Source organism: Rhagoletis pomonella, unplaced genomic scaffold (assembly GCF_013731165.1).
Source record: "Rhagoletis pomonella isolate Grant_MI unplaced genomic scaffold, Rhpom_1.0 Rhpom_scaffold_00010, whole genome shotgun sequence".
In the NCBI taxonomy this organism is placed as follows: Eukaryota; Metazoa; Arthropoda; class Insecta; order Diptera; family Tephritidae; genus Rhagoletis; species Rhagoletis pomonella.
The window spans coordinates 13,742,890-13,766,642 of NW_023458564.1; the positions used below are offsets into that span (position 1 = coordinate 13,742,890).

At 35.3% G+C, this 23,753-nt stretch overlaps 2 protein-coding genes across 8 annotated transcripts; both read left to right on the forward strand.

The window, feature by feature from the left end:
* Positions 1-6,060: 6,060 nt before the first annotated feature.
* LOC118746506 (zinc finger BED domain-containing protein 1-like) lies at positions 6,061-13,844 on the forward strand. The gene is made up of 6 exons (XM_036480354.1): positions 6,061-6,364; positions 6,428-6,576; positions 6,640-6,790; positions 6,848-7,218; positions 7,315-7,530; positions 13,776-13,844. The coding sequence occupies exons 1-6, from the start codon at positions 6,061-6,063 to the stop codon at positions 13,842-13,844; spliced, it is 1,260 nt and encodes a 419-aa protein (XP_036336247.1).
* Positions 13,472-15,117, forward strand: LOC118746081 (valine--tRNA ligase-like). 7 transcript variants are annotated; one of them, XM_036479844.1, is made up of 5 exons: positions 13,472-13,717; positions 14,072-14,077; positions 14,321-14,611; positions 14,675-14,900; positions 14,960-15,117. In XM_036479844.1, the coding sequence occupies exons 3-4, from the start codon at positions 14,388-14,390 to the stop codon at positions 14,859-14,861; spliced, it is 411 nt and encodes a 136-aa protein (XP_036335737.1). In that variant the 5' UTR covers positions 13,472-13,717; positions 14,072-14,077; positions 14,321-14,387; the 3' UTR covers positions 14,862-14,900; positions 14,960-15,117. The 7 variants fall into 7 exon arrangements, with proteins under 7 accessions (XP_036335737.1, XP_036335731.1, XP_036335734.1 ...); XM_036479838.1 differs by having other exon boundaries at positions 13,472-14,190; XM_036479841.1 differs by having other exon boundaries at positions 13,472-14,101.
* The last annotated feature ends 8,636 nt before the right edge of the window (positions 15,118-23,753 follow it).

Sequence of the window (23,753 nt, forward strand, 5' to 3'; positions counted from 1 at the left end):
TAGGGGGAAAAACGAGAATTTTATGAAAAAATTGGGTTTAGTGACCCGTACTACCTCGCTGAACATCATTGAACATTCAATTCTGAAGAAAACCCATCATTGACCGAGATTATACCATAAAATGCCTCTGAGCTGTAGACTTTTTAAGAAAAAAACTCAAAGTTTGCGTGTATTTTATATGGGAAATCTTTGCACGCCTTGGGCGAGTACTTAATGTTAATATTATGGTTCAAATTTTCAGGGAGCTTTTTTTAGGTGTTTTCCACAAAATTTTGAGATAGGAGTGAAAAAAACAATAGTCGCAAAAAAAATCGTCCTAATGTGCATGCATATAAGTGTTATAACGAATTCGAAATATATGCACCTTCTTTTGGTTTTAAAAGTTTTTTCAGCACCTAAACTTACAAAATTCGTTGTTTTTATTAAAATTACGGAAAATGTAAAAACAACCTTACGTCAATAAATGCTCAACTTGAAAAAATCTAGCTCTTCATTTTAGCTACTATTAGTATTATTTAGCTCTTTTTTCCGGCCGTTTTAGCTCCAAACGAAAGGTTTCTCTGGCAACACTAGTGTTGGAGCTGCTACTTGGCGTCCGACTTACAGATGTTCATAAATTCGCACATAGTCTGCTCATGTATAGAAAAATGCTAACTACAACAACAATGAATAATATAAAAAATTTAGTACAAAAAAGACATTGCGAAACTTTTCTGAGACGCTCACACTACATATGTACATTTGGCATTAGATTTTCGATTTAGATTGCGAGCAGGCGCGGACCCACGGTGGGCGAGAGGGGAACGTCCACCCCTCCAAAGGTTTCGAAATAAGTGGAAAAATTGGAAACATTTCTTTGATTTCTGATAAGCTAGGTATGCTACCAATATTTGAAGAAATATTAAAATTCTGTTAACTTTTAACAAGCACAGAAGTATAAGTTCGGCTAAAGCCGAAAGTTAAATACCCGGGGCGCTTATTAAATATGGTTTAAATATAGTTTTTTCACCTTTCCGAAAACTTCCGTGGCAGAGGTGGTTTTCCCCCTATTTCAAACAATCATTATTTTTCGATAATATGTTCAGTTAGACTTAATTAAATAAATTGACCACGTTCGGTAGAAATCTGTAAAGCAGTTACCGGGCTAAACTTATGTATTCATAAGAAAGTGGTGCCACGCCATTTTACCAAAAATCCATACTAGTCTTCTTCCTTGTTAGGAGATTGTTGTGAGTATCAACTTCGAAACCTTAAATCTCAAAATATATATACGTATTTTTAAAATAAATAAACCATTTTCAACAACTTCGTTTTACGTGGCAAGTAGTATAATACCACCAAGTAATTATTGCAGCATAAGTTTTGAATAAATTAGCTTTTGTAGTACTGATTTATCGCAGATTTCTTATTTGTGTAAATTAGCGGTATATAGAATGTGGGCGCGCTTATAGTCCAATTTCACAAACTCTCATTCTTTGGTAAATGCTGGGCCAAGGTCAACAACCCTGCCAAGTAAAGACAGAAATTGGTAAAGTGGTTACCGAGATTTTTCAAAAATATATAATACTAGTTTGCCCTCAACCGCTTCGCTGAGTATATGAAATTTCTGTGTGTAGCGTTAAAGCCATCCACACACCTGTGCGATTTCATCAGATCGAATCCGCACCGTGTTTGATGCTACAGAGTCTACTACTTCGAAAACGCAAGTGAAAAACATAATTTTATAAACAAATAAAAAATACTTTCCACAAAAAATTAAATTCTTAGCTTTTCTAACGCCCACGATTTTGGTATTAAGTTTTTAAATCTCCATACCAAGTTCCAGTACTCTACTACAAGTACTTGCAGAGATATCCCTGCAGGGAAACCGCGGACTAGTGAATCAAATTTCTAGTTCCGTACTAGGTCTTTATCGCCAAAAACGAACTAGTCCGATATGAACTAAATCCCCACCAGTCCAAAATCGGAGAAAAGTGGTACTTTTAAAAAAACTAATTTATTTCAGTTTTTTCACTAGAAATCGATATCTAAAGTGACGAATTTAGAAATGGTTCGGAACTATAGAAAAAGGGATGCAGAACGAGCTAGATCTTATTTGTCGAATTTAGAACTAATTCGGAGCTATCGAATAAGGGATGCAGCGGGGGGCTGTTTACTTTACATAGATATGTGTTCGGCGGCTTTTTCGTTCAAATACGCTTCTATTCTGCGCTTCGCAGATGCTTTTTCATAGCTTGGTATTACAAAACTAAAATTTGTGTTAACATTTCAACATCTTGGGACCGTCTGGAATCTAAGAAATAACAGCGAGCACCTCTGCAAACTCAGCTACAGCTTAAGGTATGTAAACGTACATTTCTTACAATCATTCAAACAAATTTAATTTCAAATTGAAAACACATTTCTTCCAAAATAACTTAAACTCGCAAACACGAAAGAACCAAAAAGATTGAAAAATAATAAAAATAAAAATAAAAAAAAATAATTTTTTCTTTCGTCTGTCGATTTCAGAACTGGTTCTGAACTATAGATTTTAGGACTAGTTCGGTACTATAGAAAAAGGGATGCAGCGGGGGGCAATTGACACTTCCTAGGACATCGCCATGTTAAATTCGCCAGTTGCTTGCATGCAAAAGAGATTTATCGCGAACCAGTACTGGGTCTAAATGTACTAGAAGCGCCCCAGTTCAGAACTAGAGATTTTCCCCACAGGGATGCAGTAGGAAAAATCCCTTTTGTATCAGATTATATTTGTAACAAACAAACAAGCAAAAAATTTTGGAAAAAATTGGCTAACACGGGTTTGGAAAAACCCTTTCAATCACCCTCGCATGGAATGAACAGCAACGAAAATTGGCACGGGGAGTGCAATTAGCGCTTTAGTAGCAGCAATGGAAACTGAAAATTAAGTCCGGTACTCAGATGCCATCTGTCATTAAGACTCTTACATATCGTGTCAAAGTTAATATCTGTGGTCATAAGCCATAACCGCCTAAGTCGAGTTAAGAAAGAATGAGTTATATATGCTATCGTTTTCTGCAACTACTATTCCATGTGTATGTGAAACTCCCATTTCTTTACCTAGGCTATAGATGAAAATATTTTGGTTTCCCCATAAGGTTAACATTACAATCCAAATCTTTAAAGCGTTTTTACTTGAATTCAGGTTTTTCGACTTAGGCGATTATTGCTTATGACCACAGATATATCCGACTATTAATACTTTACTAAGGGCAATTTTCTAATGCTAGCAGTAAAGTTGTCTTTACTCACAGGGCAGATATGTAAATTGTTCCTCACTTTAAAGTGTTTTCGTTTTTTTATCTTACTGGTAAAAATAAATTTGTTGTTAATTTGTTATGGTGGAGAGAAGCTTCACTACATTTTGCGATAGTGAAACTTCACTACATTCGTCATAAAATTTCAAAGGTTGGCAGTGCAACGTAAGCAAGTATAGAGCAAGAGCAACTGTTAGCCAAAACCAAAACCGTGGCTAAAATATCTAATATATCTGACTCATGAACCAAAACCAAACCAAAATTTAAAGTTGGGTACAAATTTTTAAAAGTTGCATCGGGTGAGCAACAATTTAACGACTCGAGAAATTAATGCGCTGATGAGAAAACGAAAACTATATGTCGAGACGATAAAGTGGCCGGTAATCTAAAGGTTAGATGAGAAAATGGCTCTTTGAGTAGGAGTTTACTTCTACTATCGCTAAAGGGTATTCTTTCCGTCGAATCAAAATTTGGCTCAGAACAACAATGCACGAAGAAGGATTAACGGTTTGACCTTCCTCAATAGAAATGACGACATTCAAGTAAATAAAGCCAGAAGTGATTGAAATATTTTTCAATATGAGCAACCACCGCATCAGTTTCAGTATCAAAGTGAAAGTTTATTTACATAAGTACATAAATGCATAAAAAATTAAGTTTATATTTACTAACACACACGTTGTAAGAGGTACATTATTCTAAAAGTTCCCCTCCAAACTTTTACTCTGGATCCGCCTCTGTGTGCAAGTACTATTTTGTGGCAGCTAGAGAAGCAACAATCGAATTCATGGGGTGGCACAAGAGCAGCGGAGGTTGCAGTTGCAAGTGCCGCTTTTGTAAGCGCTTTCGTAATTACATTATGAGGCATGAATTATTAGACCATATTTGTAACATAACTAATGCATTTCTGAGAAGTTTCGTCCGGTCTCCATTTTTGACATGATAATGATATCGCTACGCCGACATTAATGATGGTAACGACTGCTGACTGGTGTTGCATCTTGAAATTTCTGTCCACAATTTTAATCCAGCATTGGCATGGCTGGGAGGCTCAAGTTGTCGATAGAGCTACCATCATAACCAGGTATAATTATTAGCAAAATTGGTAGAAAAAATTCGATTTAATTTTCATATTGGTAGATTTTTGTTAATACATACTTATATTTTGTGCCAGAAAACAATTGAAAGTTGAAAATTTTCGTTCTCGCTTTATTTATGTATATAGACAAGAGGACTTGGGCATAAGGGTTATTATAACTTTGTACTCATAGCAGTTGTTTATAACAGCCTATATATGCAACAATGATAGAATATGCTCTCCAACGTGCTATGTATGTATGTTTGTACATATGTATATACCAAAAGCTCATAATGAAAATAAAAATTAAGCGTACACGATAAAGGTCTGATTATGCAACTTAAACGTAACACAACTTTACAAAACTTAAGGCTGATTATGCTTCGCATGCAACCAAATTAATCAGTAGTACCAACCTTATGCATCGACGCTACAGGGTTATTCACGGTGTATGAACAAAACGAGCTGATTTTTAGTTTCTTTAGGTAAATAGATTCGTTTAAGTGGTCGTAACGGGGTATATTTGTAGTCCAAATTAAGTCCACACTAAAGTTCTTTGCAGTTTGACATAATTTTCAATATATCATCTGTCAAATACTTAATGTAAATAAAAAACCTATGTTTTTATTAAAAACAAAATCAGTGCGTGTAGTCCCTAAGTGCGGAAGAATTGAAACTTAATAGAGGAATATCCAGAAAGGAAGAAATGTGCGATATACATACATAAATATGTACATATTTTCAAATATACAAAATCATATATGTAATACTTCTATATTGGCAGTAAGCTAACTTCTCAATGTGTAAGCATTCCGAAATCAAAGCGAGACAGTCTAGTACCGTTTTTGTCAATGTATTGCGTACTTGAGTGCCGTTTTTGTATATGTGTTGTGTACATGTTTATTTATAAACGTGTGTGTTCCTTTTCCTTCGTACGTGTTTATTGATATATCTGTACTGTAGTGTTTTCGGACGGTACTAGCTCTTACTGCCAATATAGGAGTATTACATATATGTACAAAATACATATTTATTTTAATTTTTTAACGAGCTTTAATTACCCACTACTAAGATTAGTTTTTATTTGTAGCTGAGAAAACATTCATATCTACAATGTTAACTAGTGGATTGTGGAAACTAAAGTAAGATATGAAATATTTTATTTCAATATTATTAATATTTCCTGTTTTGATTGTTTGATCATCTCTTCCATGAAAAATTTTGTCATTCATCATATTTGGCCAGCGAAAAGTTGACATTGAAACCTCCTGCGAGAATTATAGGTCTATCATAACAGTCTACTCATCTTTATCTATGATCTTTGATCTTTGATCTTTGATCTTGGTTCTTTGATCTTTGATCTTTGATCTAGGGATGTTCAAATAAGATCGGTTTTTCCAAAAACCGGTTTTTTTGAATTTGGGTAATGATCTTTTTCAGTCTTTTTTTAATTTAGGTGTTAATAGTTTTTTTTTCTCTAAAACCGAAAACCGAAAATTCGGTTTTTACGTTTCCCAGCGATGGATAATTATTTTGTAAATCTTCGAGATGAGAATAAAATTTTACGGCGTACCAAAAACTCCAAATTAACTACTCAATTTTTTGCTGATCTGGTAGCTAAGCATAATCGATTGTGAAGTCGATTGTGAATATTGTAGTTTACTGTTCACTGAGAACAAAACGCCATTCAAAACTATTACAAGTATGGCGCCTACAAATAAGAGAAGTTCTTTGTGGTTACATTTCACAGAAAAAACTAGCAAAGAAGCAATTTGTAAATTTTGCGGCGTGTTGGTGAAATTGGGAGGTGGCACATCGAATTTAAAAGGTCACCTTCAACGCAACCACCCCGGATGGGACAACAGCAATAATAAATGCAGTGACCCAGAAGTACAAAATTTAGAAACTTCCAGCAGCGAAACTGAAATAAGTTCATCCTTCACTGCATCTTCCACGTCTAGTCAACCATCAATTATTGATGCTTTTGATAAGCAAAACCAATTCAAAAGTAAATAGCTAATTTCTTTTTGGGACTATAAGCAAGTTAAACACTTTAAATTACCTTGTACAGGCGGAGGAAGTAAAGAAACAATTCTGACACAATCCTTAATTTATATGATTTGTAAGGACAACCTTCCATTTAGCTGCACTAAAAAAACAGGCATGAAAAAGTTCCTTAAGGTCGCTGTGCCACGCTACAAACCGCCAAGCCGGGCAACTGTATGTATAATGTTATAGAAGGAATAAAAAATTAATTTACTTTAAACATTTGTATCCCTATAGATTGTGAGACTTATTAAAGGGAAATACGAGTCCTTACACTTAGTCGTTTGTGGTGCTTTAAAAAATTTAAGTTCACTGGCCCTTACAACTGATATTGCCACAGTCATGAACTCCACTCGGAGTTTTATTGTGTTGACTGGACACTATTTTGGTAAGCAAAATAAATTTAACGTTGGTTGTTTCTTTTAAGATTCCTTTAATTTTGCAGACGAAAAAGCGTGCAGCGTGAAATCTCTGGTTTTTGGTTTAAAAGAGCTTACTCCTCATCATACTGCAAGAAACATATGCCTCGACCTAAAGGAAATCTTTGATCATTGGAACATTGAACCCCGCATTGTTACATCAGTAACAACTGACAATGGTGCAAACATTGTTGCCGCTGTTAAGGATCTTTTTCCTTCAAGATCAAATAGCATTCATGTGTCCTGCTATGCCCACAATATTAATTTGGTGGTCTCCAAAGGATTGGGCGCTGTTAAAGAGCTGGTAGCTATAATAGAAAAAGTGAAGCTTATTGTGGCATTCTTCAAGCATAGCAATGTAGCTCAAGATCAGTTGAGGAAAGAGCAAGAAAAAGACGTTAGAAAAGATGGTACATTCTTGCACTGTCTTCAAAGATTTAAGGAATTATCAGGCTATGTTGCAAAAATTTTAGCAAATTTTTTCTCAAAAAAGGCACCATCTATGATTACTTCGTCTGAGCTTGCAATCATTGGCGAATGTATTGCACTTTTATTGCCATTAGAAAATGCAACAAACGATATATCAGGGGACAGTTATGTTTCGGCTAGTTTGGTAATACCATTCACACATTGCTTACAGCTGTCACTGACGAAAATATGTGCCACTTATACAGAAACCATACAACTGAAAGATGTACTGCTACAGCAGGTAAAATGTCGGCTACTGCCATTAGAAAGCAATATACTGCTCGCCACTGCCACTGTTCTTGACCCTAGGTTTAAGAGAACCCATTTTCAATCGCCGATAAATTGTGCAAATGCAATTGATTTTATTAAAAAGGAAATTGAACAGCGAACAGCTAAAGTTGGAAATACTTCTCCAGTTCTTCATAGCAGATCTGACACCTCCGAACCTAAGGGCTATAGCTTGTGGGATGTCCACGATGAATTTTCGACTCAAAATAACATCGGTTTTAACGACGGTAACAGTTTCCCAATGGAACTAAAATTTTATTTAAGTCAGCCAATTTCACCTCGTTATCAGGACTCTATTAAGTTCTGGGCTAGTAACCGAAGTGTATTTCCTACGATTTATCCAATCGCAATGAAATACTTGACTGTTTGCGCCGCTTCAGTAGCATCTGAAAGGGTTGTGTCCACCTTAAATAATGTATGCTCGGACAAGAGAAGCCGCCTTACTCCCAATCATGCCAATAACCTCGTATTTTTAGGATCACTTAACGACGAATTTTGGAATATTTAAAGTAATCTAAAGGTTTTTGAAAGATTACAGTGATTTAGTATATTTAAAATGCGTACATGTACACGTGTACATAATTGCATCCGTTTATAAAAGATCTCTGTGCTTAGCACCTATATTGATATGTATCTACACATGCCCTGACTCACAAACTTTAGTGTACGTGTGTGTAATTACATATGTAGGTGTTTATCTTATGTTTTTATTACAAAAAGTTTTTGTTTTTGAAATGAAGTTTGTTTTTGCTTAAATATGCCAAACGCTTTATTATATTTCTTATTTTTTGGAAATGAAGTTGTTATACAAAATAAAGCAAAAATATTGTTTTAATTGATTTCCGTTGCACAGCAGTAAGTAAATTTTAAAGAAGAAAATATACATATAGGCGAAGTGAAAATTAAGATTAATTCGATATCGACTTTTTTTATTTTTTCAGTGTTTTTATAATTCGGTTTTTTTTCGGTAAACCGAAAAGATCAGGTTTTTAATCCAGTTTTTTTAAACGGTTTAAAACCTGAATGAAAAACCGTAATTAATCAAAAAACCGATTTTTTGAAAACGGTGCCCATCCCTACTTTGATCTTCGATCTTCGATCTATTCAAACTGTTTGTATATGAAGAGTTGCGACACATTGCAACCATATACATTGCATATTTTAAATATCCAATATAGCAATGAACAATTTTTCTGAATTTTCCATTTCTAAAACACCAATGCTAACCAATAACATACGAAGCATCAACTTTGTTTCTGATGCGCTGATTGCTCGAGCGATGCGTTTCGATAACTTTTCGGCTGCGTTTTGGAACAGTATAATTGTCAATATTTTGTTGTTCGGCGTTATGGAACCTTATGCTTTGGACGTATGCAAAGCAATTGACGTTTTGGAAGTCGGCCATTCTAAAGAAATATATACAAATCATTTTTTAATAACCTTATTTGTTATAAGATTGAGTTGTAGAATTAAATGGATAATTAATCAGGCTACGCTATCCACAGTATTTTTGCGTAGAATTCCTTTCTGCGTAGGCGGCCTTCCGCCGCGCTTAGGGATTATAACCCTCACTACGTAGAATTCTTCTTTCTGTGTTGCTAAATAAAAGGGGCTGAATACCTTTCTGCGTAGACGGCCTTCGACCGCGCTTAGGGGTTATAACCCTCACAACGTAGAATTCTCCTTTCTGTGTTGCCAAAGAAAAGGGGCAGAACACATTTTTCAGAAAACACCTTTTTGCGTAGGCGGTCTTCGGCCGCGCTTAGGGATTATAACCCTCACTACGTAGAATTCTCCTTTTTGCGTGCGAAGAAAAGGAACAGAAATCCCCTTTTCACAAAAGTATATTTCTTGTGCATTATTTGGGTGTTTTTAAAGTTGAAATACAAATTGTATTAATAGAGTGGCAGCACCAGTTTTCCTCCATCCATCCATTGTTTGTTGTACTTAAACCTACCTACCTAACCTAAATAGTAATCAATGTACATAGAAAAAATTAGTAAATAATCATCTCATTTACCATTATAAGAAGAAATCAGATATAATAACAAATACTAAAAAATGATGTTTGTATGTAGGTAATTATTTTTGATTATTCGTTATATTTTTATATGTTTTTTCTCTTGAGTGTTATTTTATTAAATTTAATACGTTTTTAAATTAAAAAGAGAATGTACAAATTTGTGTGCTCTATAACCCAATGCTACAAAAAATAATAAAGTAAAAATACCTGGTAGGTCATGTTATTTTTCAGGTAGGTTATGCCGAGTGAAGTAAGAATCGCGATACGAAATTTTTGTCACTCACCCACACAATCTTGATTTACCGTTAAAAGACCGGTATTCCGCACTTATAAGCTTGTAACTCAGTTGACTATAAACCGAGTTTAGACCTTTCGAATGAGATCCAACAAACAGCAAAAACCAACAAAACCAACAACCACATGATCAAGTGAATTGCAGCGGAATAGCTGTGCTTTATTGTGTTGGCTTAACAAGAAGTGGAAAAAGCAAGAATAATTGACAAGTCGAACTTAGTACAGTGCATAGGCAACTGGCTGAGTCAGTGGGATCGTCGGTTCGAATCCTACTGAAAGAAGTCTGATGAGGAAATGTGGTTATTTTTCACATTATTGTTGCTTTTCCACAATAAGTTTTTCATTAAAAACGGCCTCAAGCTCAATAAAAATTGTTGAATATAATTGTTATAAGGCCATAAAATAACAAAATAATTTTTATTTTAATATTAAATCGAAAGACTTTTAATTACCTTTCCAACCATATCCATACATTGAAAATTGGTTCAAAACATTTCAATATAAGCTTTTGAAATTTTTTTAAATTCCACGTTTACCCTCCCTAGCACCTACATTAATAGAGTCGTGAATTCCCCTAATTTGCTTTCCATGCATCTCTTATCTTGTTTATATGGCATCAAACGCGGTATCGAATTAACTCGTGTCAGCGCAGCTCGCTTGAAATGCAAGTGTTTATATGCAACACAAGAAATGAGGCGATCGAACACACTTTCATACAGAGTTTATCCCGATGTAACCCTGTTAATACATGTGTCAATTCTTGAAAATAATGAAAATAGAAAAATAATAATTAAAGACTCAGACAGCCTTGTAAAAATTATCTTAGCTATTAAATTTATAATAAAGCTTAGCATAAATGTAATTTCAAGAACTATTTAAACGGTTTACTTTATACAGAGTTGCATGAAACAACCGTGTTTATATGCACTCTTAACATGACTCAACAACTCTTAACTCGCATTCAAAATGTGATTTATGGTGGCACGGTTAAAAGTTTCAATTCGATTAGAGAATGTGTTTACATGTGTATGACCATATAACATGGTTTGACTTAGAACGAATTGAAGCATCATATAAACGTGGTATCTGTAAAAATATTGCTATGGGTACCACTGCAATTGAAATATCAGTTAAGAAAAAGTTAGGCAAAATCTAAACGCAACATATCGCTAATTTTTACAAGTTCTACTAATTTCTGGGTAATGGAACACATACAAAATGCATTCAACAGATTTTCACCTGACAGTTTGAAATTTATACGAAGTGTGCATAATCAGACCATAACTCCAGTAAACCTTGAGATGTCTCAACGAAACGAGCAATCGCAAAGCTGACGAACTGACAAGGTACGGTAGGACCACCCACAACCTTCTGGAGACGGAAACGCTAGATATAGCAAAAACCACTTTGAAGTAGTCTGTCAGTTATCACACAATTCTAGTAACCAAGGAACGCCGAAGAACTTTCAGGACTACCTGGTATTTCTATTAAAGGAAACGATTACGGCAAATGTTGAATCAGAACTCGTTTAGACCTATTTTACATGTAATCCCGAATTGAAAAAGTTACCAATTTGATAAAGAGCATGAAAATTTCACAATGCGAAAAGTTCTGCAGCATTCCTTGGTTACCAAAATTATGTGATCTTAAAAGAAAAATGGTTTTTGCTATGTCTAGCGTGTCCTTTTCCAGAAGGTTGTGGATGGTCCCACCGTTCCTTGTCAGTTCGTCAGGTTTGCAATTGTCATAAATATTCCGGCGTAACCCGGAAACCATATGAATAGAATTCTATGTAAAAATGTACGTTCAACAAGCTACGGCATTCAGTAGGGGACTTCACTTTGTCTATGCTATCCATACAAAGCTCAGGCCACAAAGCAACTGAAGATATCTGATTATTCACAGTGTCATGGATACGGTTCATTGCAACAGAGGATTATTAGGCAAATAATTTCCTGAAAGCTTTCGGCTCACAAGATGTATATCCAAATGCAAAATATACCGCTATGAACCATAAGACAGTACCATGTTCTTAAAAAACGCACAATCCACTAATTCTTCGGCCACATTTGAGCCATTCTTTTTTAAGTCGGACGGATTTCGTAAAAAAATTATGTCATATCTCCGATTCGCTTTTTTTCTGTGGGTTCTATACATGAAATAAGCTAACACGTGTTCGAGGAATTTGTTTCTACTTATTTTCCTTCGGAGATAATATCTGTCAAAATTTGGATTTTTCGTGATTCTGACCAATCATATACTTCTTCAAATCGTTATATCTCGGGTTCTGCTGATCGTAGACTCTTCACTTTAACGTCATTTTAAAGCTAAGAAACGAGCTGAACATTTCTATATATAAGGTGCTTAAGATTGTCTTAAAGCTAACTTAGCTATTAACAGTAGGACTTTTTGAAGTTGATTTGCATAGTGAAGACCAGTAAATTAGGGATTTAAAATTAGACCATCGTAATCCTTGTTTAATTATCTACACAAAATTATTTATCTATACAAAATGGGGTTAAAAAAATTGGGGTTTTTCAAAAACTATTTTTAAAAAATTTTTCTTTATGAAGATATGGTTTATTTTGTGAGAATCAACAACTTTTTGTAATTTGTTTTCCAAACCTTATATTGAGATATATTTAGTAAGGTGTTAAACATCGAGTTTTTGCAATAATTTAAATTTTGTTGCAGATTCTGATAGAATACCTATCCAGGTATAATATTTGTATGGCAAGATTTTTATTTAAGGTGACAAACCCCTAGAAATGGGCATGGTAATTGCAGGACTAAAATTAGCAAAACGCAGATTGGAAAACAAATTACAAAAAATTTTTGAATCTCACAAAATAAACCATCTCTTTATAAAGAAAAATATTTAAAAAAAAGTTCTTGAAAAACCCTAATTTTTTTAACCACGTTTTGTATAGGGAATTAAACAAGGATTACGATGGTATAATGTTAAATCCCTAATTTACTGGTGTTCACTATACAAATCAACTTCAAAAAGTTCAACTGTTAATAGCTAAGTTAGCTTAAGGACAATCTTGACCATCTTATATATAGATATGTATATGTATATATTAAGTCCATTTCTTTAGCTTTAAAACGACGTTAAGATGAAGTCTCTACGATGGGCAGAACCCCAGATATAACGAATAGTCAGAATCACGAAGAAATGCAAATTTTGACAGATCACATCTCCAAAGAAAAAAGCGAAAAAGAAATTCCTCGAACACGTGTTAGCTTATTTCATGTATATAACCCAAGAACGATAGAATACAAGTTTGCGCATTCCCGCAGAATGACATTTGTGGCAACGGGTAAACAAAGAATATGGTGAAGAACAATGAGTTGGCAGTTGTGAATTTGCAGTGAGAAAACGTGTTTTCTTCAAAATTCACCAATTTCTCAAGCCATCTTTGAATATAGCAAATTAAGCAAAACGTTAACAAAAAATATACAACCACTCTTGAAATGTGTTCAAAAGAATAGGTCTTATTAATTAATTAATTAATTTTGTGTTTGTATTGCAGGTCCCGAAAAAGTGATAATATCTTAGCGCAGCGCATGTTTTCCTGCAGAAAGTGGTCGATGCTTGCTTACCTCCGATTTTAATTTGTAATTTCTAGTATTTCAATGTTTTCAAATTAACATGTCGTGTTTAAAAGTGGTGCTTTCAATTGTATGTGGGCTGGTGTTGCTGTTTGAGAACTGTGAAGCTGTGGAAGCTTTTGACAAATCTCCAAACGACCAAAAGGAAAAATCAACTAAGTTGCCGCCTTGTAGATCATGCACTGTGCTTGTGGAATCATTTAAGTTGGTGAGTGGGTGGCAGTAATAACAAACTTGTGTCGTATTAATAAAAACTTTGCTTACAGGGTTTGGAAAAAATAAGTCGCGGCAAGCATGCGAGCATGCATGTTAAAGCCGCTAAGAATTTGACTTAAAACCTTCCACAAACATATATAGCCTGTTGCCCTACTTCTGGATTTGCGGGTTTTACAGGAGAAGCTGTTTTCGCCTTTAATAAACCTTATGTGAATGTGGCGCACGGGAACAACTTCCTGTAAAACCTGCAAAACCTCCCGTACTCCAGGAGCAGGCTAATAAAGTTTCGTGGTTGGAAACCGAGCACTATTCCTAATTTAATTTTACGTATTTTTCTTCATCACAGGAAAATGTAAGGGTTCTGGCACTCGTAAAGGTAGTATATCTATCCAAGGGTTGTCGCTTCAGCAACATTCCCCAAAATTATTTCAATCATTTTTAAGCTGTTACAACAACTGAGTGAAGGTTATGTTCATTGCTGAAACTGAAATAAAGTAAACTGATGGTTTGCATTCATGCAGTTATTACAATTATTTTATTTTTATATCCAACATATTAAAAATATGCCGTTTTCTTTTTTCCATTCATCCTCCAGCTTGTCGTAACTGCAAAGATGGCTGGATTATGGGAAATGAACCAGTAGGATGCCAGGATATAAATGAATGTTTACTTCAAAACCGCCCATCATCACTATATTCAATGACAATGGTTATATCATCGGTGACTACGGCGAGTTTAAGGGCATGAAACGTTTTGATTGCCGTAAACGCATACTAGAAAAACTAAAAGAACTGGGCTTGTATCGCGAGACCGTCAATAATCCTATGGTCGTGCACTTCTACAGTCGTTCCAAGGATGTAGTTGAACCCATGATTAAGCCACAATGGTATGTTTCGTAAATTACTTTGCGAATAAATATTATAACTGTTGCTTTTCAATCATTTTGCAGGTATGTGAAATGTGATCAACTGGCTGCCGATGCCACTGAAGCTGTCCGGAAGGGGTATTTGAAAATTATAACAGATCATCACACAAAAATCTGGTACCCCTGGATGGAGGGTATACGCGACTGGTGTGTATGCGTCAGTCTCAGCAAAATAGTCTTGCATCAACAACCAGAGCTCAGTACGTCATAGTTATTTTTCTTCTCTGTTTTCGGAAGCTAGTGCGATGAGGTATAGTTTTAATATACATTCGATTTGAAATTTTTACTACTATAGTATTTATTTTGCAGTGGTGAAAACGTTGAAGAATAAAATATGTATTATTATATTTTCATTTATTCACTTAGTTAAGTTTAACTATAAGGAAGCAAAATGATGTGTAAAAATAAGTAATTGCTATTAAATCTAAGTAAAAAAATTATACAATTTAAATGATAATTATTAAAAAGATACATGCATACATATATACGTTAAGAACATAAATATATATAGGATATACAATTTTAATCTCTTTGTCAACTTAGTTGCGGCCCTGAAAATGGCCTCTTGTTGATTGGCTTATATGTATGTATCTAACCATAAAATTTCAATCTCTTTGTCAACTTAATTGCGGCCCTGAAAAGGGCCTCTTGTTGGTTGGTATGTATGTATTTATCTAAACATAAAATTTTAATCTCTTTGTTAATTAATTGGCGGCCCTGAAAAGGGCCTTTGGCTAAATCATATTACTTGCCTCCAAATAAATAAATTTATATTTGTATAAAAGACGCTTGATGATTTTTTAAAACTTTCAACAGTTCCACTTCCTGAAGATCACTATCATAGTATACACAGTTACGGATAGGTGACGTCGAAGCATCAACAGTACCGTCCCTGGGCCGATATTCTTTATCGCCTTCATTTAAACCAACTAATAAACCACTGACATTAATAATATAATATTTATTGTATAATATTTGCTACCTTTGCAATTTTGTAGCTCAATGACCTCCTCAACGCTGTCATTTTGTGACTCACATACCGCAGCAGGATCTATTTCCCACTCAAAAATGATTGGCACGGCGTCGCGGCGAAGCGATTGTCGACTAGCAATTCCTAAGACTCTTATTAGATATCGACATATATAAGTAATGAAAGTAAATGATATTTACTCATGAAATCCTTATCCGTAAAGTGCTTCATGCATATTACGCTGGTGACTAAATGGTATGGCTTCTCCTGCCGGCTGAACTCTACCCACTTTCTGGCCAAGGCGTCGTCGCGGGGAAACAAAAAAAAAACAGGATTTGGGGGCTTTGCCCCTACGGCTGCTGCAATTCAACACACGACTCGACATTTTTATAAAGTTTTTATTACAAACTAGATCGCCCTCGCTGAGTGCATGAAATTTCTACGTGATGCATTGAGTAAAGGTTATTTCAAGAAAACTCAATTAAAATAGAGGAGGTTTAAAATTTGTTTAACCATCTTCAAAAAATTTTCAAACTAAAGCATTCCTAAACTTCTCACTTGTCATACTTTTTCAATTAACTTATCCCCTGAACTCAATTTGAGATTTTAAACAGATGGAAACCTCTTAGAAGTAGTTTTGAAATTAAGCCCTTTCAAGACCATTTCAATTGGCACCCATATTTTAATAATTCATTTAAATTATTGAATAGTTTGAATTAAAATTTTTAAACAGTTGGCAACCTTTTTAAACCTCTTTCGTCTGACACTCATATTGTGATTAACATTCAAAACCATTTAGTTCGTACCAATCTTCTAAAACAATATATATTTTGAAAGCCGTTCTTTATGTGTTCGCAAAGCTCGAGAACGATTTTTTTTTTGAAATTTCGGACACCTGCGTCAGACGTCCCAAGAATGCTAGGCTAAAAAAAATTTTGATATATCAAGGGGCGTGGTACTTCCCATACAAACCGATTTTTTCATACTGCATATCTCTGGAAGTGTTCATGGTGGAATACTGGAACTTGGTACGGCAATATATGAAATCAATCGTATACTCATGGAGAAAAATGGGCTATTTGAAAAGGGGGCATGGCGCCGCAAAAAAGTTCATATATAATTCTTCTGTCTGTGTGTTGGTGAGTGAAATAGGTTGCGTATAACCAATTTAAATTTGACTTTTCAAACAGGTGGCAACCCTTTTCAAAATATATTCAGCCCTCATCCATGAGTGGATAATGATTTTATATATCTCAGTACCAAGTTCCAGTAATCTATCAAAAATATTTCCTGAGAAATGCAGTATGAAAAATTCCGTTTGGGCTAAATGACAGCAGTATACAAAATTTCATGATGATCGGTTGAGTAGTTAAGGCGTGAAAGCGAAGCAAACAAACAAACTCACTTTTGGATTTATAATATTAGTAAGGATAAGGATAAAACGTTTTTTACTTTAGAACGCACGAATTACTTCGATTTTTCACTTGAAAGTACACAATACGTTTGCACTTGTTTCTAAACAAAAGGTTTGTTTACGTATTGCCATAAACGTCAAAGTCGGCGAAACCAAAGTAGCGGTTTCGGGAATGCGCCACCTTCAGTTCATTACACCATGTATAGAACGCATAAAAAAATTTGAAGCCAATTGAAAGTGTGACACCAAATTTGGTGTCCGATATGAAAACAAAAATGTCTCATTTAGGTTTTAAATCCTCACCAAGCTGTTGTGACTTAACCTTCACGCAGATGTAAAAATTATAGATGAATGGAACGCTGGTTACCGGAAAAGCTTGGTACCTTCGGATATACATATGTACAGACATATCTATGTACAATTCTGCAAATAAACCAAGTTTGGTAATTTTTTGTTTTTCTGGTGATTTCGGTCAGAAATAAAAATATGTTACGGCAACACTGCTTATAAGGTCAGCATCAAAATTCAACGCAGAATCACTCTTGCCAACAAATGCTACTTTGGACTGAGTAGGAAATTAAGGAGTAAAGTCTTCTCACAAAACCACACTCTATAAGTCACTCATCATGCCCGCGCTGGTATATGGCGTAGAAGCATGGACAACATCCGATGAGGTGGCTCTTGGAGTACTTGAAAGAAATATTTTGCGGAAGATTTACAAGCCTACCGCAGACGATGGAATGATAAGCTGTATGAGCTTTACAACGACATGTATATAGTGCCACGAATTAAAATACAGCGGCTCCGCTGGGTAGGCTATATCTTTCGAATGGACTCCGATGCTCCAGCTCTGTAAGTATTCAATTTGGAACCCGCTAGCGGTAGAAGAGGAAGAGAGAGGCCCCTACTGCGTTGAAAAGACCAAGTGGAGAAGGACTTGGCATTTCCAGTTAACGTCAGCTGGCACAGAAGAGAAACGTTGTTGAACTCAGCCAAAATCGCTTAGGTGGTTACAGCGCAAAATAACAAGAAGAAGAAGAGCAGGTCTTTGACAAAACGTGGGGTCTGTACATCTATGATCAGATCCATAATAAGCTATGCGTCAGTGGTTAGACTCTAAATCAATAGCGTGGGAAATCTGCTTGCTACATTTTAACGAACTATTGCCGTTTGCTATACGGGAGCTTTCTCTACAACACCTGGCGCTGCTCTCGAGGCACTGCTGCACTAACCGCCACTTTGTGTCTTCATACGTGGGGAAGCCTTAAAGACCACCTGCAGACTAAAAAGAAACGGGTGTTGGTTCAACACAGAGTGGGGTGACGTGAAATGTCTGGCAGCAGAGATTTGAGCACTTGTGTCTTTTCAATGCCACGGGATAGTACGCCACCTTAACTTTGTTGGATAGTTTCTATAATGTTGAGTTCCCTGGGGCTGAATGGTGGGTTAATTTCAGCACCGAGCCCGGACTCACACATTGTCGATTACTCACTGATGGTTTAAAAAGTGATTCTGGGTCAAGATATGGGGTTTTAAAGAAGATAATACGGTGTCGATTCGATTCAGGCGAGCCGCTTGAATATCGTTCTCCAGCATCGTATTAAAAAGAGCATACAGCAGCGAGGGGCCTTGTCGAAGATATCGTTGGGCCCAACGTCACTAGTCAAAGCCATTTAAAGTTCTCTGGGCCAGTCAAAGTGGTTCTTGAACAAGGTTTATATGTTATATACATCGTTGCACATTCCGTTTTTTTTTAGCGCGTTGCGTCATCTGTTTTTACGTGGCACTGCGGCAGCAGCTACGTTTCTTTAGCGGCAGCGTTGGCACTTTCCTTGCTACCTTGCTACGCCTTAGCCTATTTGTTCTACGGGTTTTTATTCCATTCTACTTATGGACAGCTTTGTTTTGCAAATCACTGTTACTTATGGATCAAACTATACCCCTAAAGTATCGATAACTTCACTCGCTTCGAGTATCACCAGAAAGTATTGCTACTCGATTAAGTATCAGATGGAAAGCATCGATACTTACTCAGTTTCTAGTATCTTTACACCAATTTTATTTTATTATACTAAAGTAATATTAAAAGCACTCATCTTTAAAAACTCAAATTTTTTATTCTGGTACAAGTTAAGGAGCTTAAACCTCTTGTTTATTTCTTAAATTAGTTTATATATTTACATGAAAACAAAAACCATTTATGTAAATATTAATTAAAAAATAACATTTTGTGGCACGTTGCCTTAAAACAAAAGTTGTTCAATGTGCTTGCTGGAGAGACGGTTTCGGTCTTGTATTATTGTGGAAGGAACTGACGATGCAAGAATTACCAAAAATATGCGAGCTTTCTTATATAACTGTGGAAACATTGATTTGAATCCTCCCACACTTCCAATGGGTTGCTTTCTATAGATGATAGAGGTGCAGATAAACACAGTCAGTTAGTCAATTAGCTCTTTTCTTTTTCTGTCCCATTACCAAATGCTTACGGCTCTCCACAAATTCGCAATACTGTACCGTGGTCGGTTTTAAATATAAACTGTGCTAAACAAATGTTTGTGTATTAAGTTTCTTTGGTATGACACTTAAAATAAGTATTAAAAATGAAAGGTCAAAGGTCAAAAATCTAAATTCTTCATCTGATGGTAAATTTATAGATTTATACTATAGAATCAGTCGTAAGCTAAAGCAGAAAATATCACATTTTCTCGAACAATTTTAATTTTTTTAAACTTGAGGGTACTTTCGGCACGAGAAAGCATGTCCCGATTGGGTTCAAACTTTCACCCATATCTAGACGTGAGCACCTATAAAAATCGATGGTCGTTTTTTTAATACCACTCCATCCATCACCTAAATTCAAAGTGTCACGTCTTTATTTATCAATTTTTGGACTTAAAACTTTTCAGACAGCCAGAGATAGAGACGCGATTACAAATGGCTTTTCGATTTTGTTAACAAATGTGCAATTTCGAGTTAATACACTTTTGAAGACCGTGTGCGATATGAGGGCACATGACTTGAACCCTTTTGCAATTTAAATTTCTGTAACAAACATGAACAATTAACCGTTGAGCGGATATGCATGAAACGGGATATAAAAATATTCATAATATTTAAAACGACTTTATGCTCTATTAATTACTAGCTTATCTCGGTTAATCGCACATGTGAACAAATGTAAATACAAACATTTTACATATGCGATGAGCAAACATTATTAAGGCATTCATTCTTATGAAACTAAAACAAATTAACAATAACCCTTTAGGATATATGAAGGAGTAGCGGCTCGTTGACTTCCGTTGCTGGACGCTTTTAGGTATTGAACTCATAATGCAGTTACATATGTATGAAGGGTCACTTCAAATGTGCCTAGCATACTCGCGTACGTATGCAATGCCGCATTTTTATAATTATCTCATAACTGCATACAGAAGTATGTATTTCAAACTGTGCGAGCAGTAAATTGCTTAAAACAAGCAAGGACAGTGCTGTATTCGGTAAGTGATGAACGCTTCATACCTTTTGTGAAGACCAGGAATTTTAGCTTCAGCCTATTACCGCATATTTAGTAAGTTATTTAAGGGCTCCATATTATACTAAAAGCAAATAGACGAAAAATATTTGACAGCAACTGCCTATATCTGGGAGTTATTCTTCAAACAACCCCGGCTCACGAGGTGCTTCAAGATTTGCTTCCTCTACACATTTGAACCAAGAGAGAGTATTTACTAAATCATCCAATTCCGGACCATTTTGTGAATCCCGGGATTTCGGGATCTTAAATTGGCTATCCCGGGATTCCGGAATATTATTACCATTAATTTAAATATGCTAACAACCTAGGTTTGTAGCTGGCTTTAGTGTGAATACTAGAAATACAAATAAATTTGTGTTCTAAGCAAATAAAAGAAATATAAATGTCTTTATTTTATATCAGTTTAAAAAGCTAATTAGAAACTGAATAAAATAAAAAACTCTGGAACTAAACTTAATTCACATTGCAGCCGCAGTCTTTTTACAAAATTAAAAAATAAGAAATCACATTTACACTTATATTTGTACATACATTTAGACATATCGTCGTTTAAAGTACAAAATCGCGTATCGTCATTCTGTAAAACCGCGTAACTTAGCACAGTGCGTAGGCAACTGGCTGAGTCAGTGGGATCGTCGGTTCGAATCCTACTGAAAGAAGTCTGATGAAAAAATGTGGTGGTTTCCGAAATAGCTATCACTTCTACCATTTTTTCAAATTATTGTTGGTTTTCCACAATAAATTTTCATTAAAAACGGCCTCGAGCTCAATAAAAATTGTTGAATATAATTGTTATAAGGCCGTAAAATAACAAACAACAAAAAACAAATAACTTAAGGACGAGCACACCTAAAAAGTTAAACATTCTAATAATAGAAATATTAACAAAAACCAACATAATTCACATACACGGTTTTGCATTATCTCGATACGCGGTTTTGCATTTTGTTGCGGTTTTGTACTTTAAACGACGATATGTATTGTATGTGTAGTAGTATTAGTATGTCATAACATATATATACATATATATATATATATATATATGTATATACTAGCAGACCCGGCGGACTTCGTCCCGCCCAAAATTAATTGTTTATTTAAACATTTGGTACAACGTTTCCACCAACAATTCACGTTCACGTTTGGTTTTGTGGTCGTCAGAAGACATATCCTCCATTGCCATCTTAAATAACCTAATGAAAGAGTTATGTCCGTGAAGAAGTTCTTGTGGCAACAATGATCTGATTCGATGGTGAATCTTCCTTGAATCTTTATAGTATAGTTGGTGGCCATTTCCAAATGGGGGTGTATCATTGGTCCACAGAAGTCCAATATACATAGACTTATTTCAGACGAAATACCTTAGATGCTTTACAATTGTATTTGTGTGCATGTAAAGTAAGGACCGCAATGGTTCTGGTGGTTGATTTAACGGTGGTAATTTAACTTTGATCCTTGGTGTCTCCGAGTGACTTGTCCGATAACTCGACTCCAGCGCCACCTTGCAGCTCTTTTTGTGCAATAGTATATATTGGCCCTACCGTTACCAATATATATCTCGAATATGAGCCAAATCGGACAATCAATACGATTTTTAGCAATAAATCGTCTCTAGCGCCGCTTGGCGTTTCAAGTTGTGAGCCTAAATAATACGGGGACCGCCTCAAACACATACAAAAAAATCATTAAAATCGTTTCAGGCATTTACCGAGGAAGTATATATCGTAATTCACAATGGCCCTACCCAACAAATTTTTATTTTACAGGAGAAGCAAAAAACATAAAATGAGTATCAAAAACAGGTAGCATGTGGTTGTTTTTGGTACTAACACTGAAATTTTTTTGAAGGTGTATTTTAATACATCTTATAAAATGTGAAAAAACGCAGTTTCGAAAAAAGTGTTGGTTAGGGTCTCTGTGAATTAAGGTAACGATATGTATTTACAGAGGGGTAAAAGTTTCAGTATGTTTGGAAAGCGCCACGTCCCTTTTCCAATAACCCATACTTTTCTCCATGAGTATGGAATTGATTTCGAATACCTCGGTATATGGTCCACCTATCAAGAAAAAAGTATCCTATATGTTAACTTAGGCAATTATCTACGTGTACCGAATTTCAAGCAAATCGGACCGTAAATAAGATTTTTTCGAATAGATCGCTCCCTGGTCCACTTACTGGAAAAAAGGCATTCTATATGCTAATCTAGGAAAAAAGCTGCCTACGTGCTGATTTTTAAGCAAATCGGCCCATAAATAAGATTTTTCCGAATAGATCGGTCCTTGGTCCACTTCCCGGAAGAAAGGATCCTATATGCTAATCTAGGCAAAAAGCTACCAACGTACCAGATTTTACGCAAATCGGACCCTAATACGATTTTTCGAATAGATCGGTCCCTTGTCCACCTACCGGAAAAAATATTTTTTTTTTACCTAGGATATGGTGGTCACTGAAAGCTATTTATGTACAAACTTTCATGAAAATCGGACCAGCCGTTCGCGAGATTACCTGTTTTCAAAAAAAACAAAAACTTCTTTTGTATAAATAGTACAGGCATCAAGATTTATGCATAAGAATTGTAAATCTCACATCAGATTCATAATCAGAAACTTCAGAAACCCACTAGAAACGAGTTTTAACCATTGACAATGTTTAAAACGCTCAGTATCAACGTTTTAATTTGAGTACTTTTTTTAATTCGATTGCTCTATTGGATCCGCCATTTTGAATTTAAAAAAATTGACTTCAGATTCGTAATCGGCGACCCCAAAAACTCTCGAGTGCCGGGTTTGGAACGAATCCAATCATTTAAAAAAAAAAAGGTCCACCATTTTGGATCCGCCATTTTGAATTTCGAAAAACTGACTTCAGATTCCTAATTAGTAACCCCAGAAAGCCCCTGGTAACAAGTTCCAACCCATGATAATGCATAAGTCGTTCAGTATCAACGTTTTAATTTTACTGGTCTCTTTTCGAGAGCATATTTTCGGGCACTAGGCCCATTCTAACCGCCCAAGACAGGTATGTAATTAAGGGAATGTTCCCTAATAATACCAGAGTAATTATATGTAAAAACCACATTTTTAGCTGCATTTTAACATGTCAAGAAAATAAAAAAATAGAAAACATCAGCGTTTTTATAAAAAACCGACCAGCGTGACCTCTAAGAAAACTTTTTTT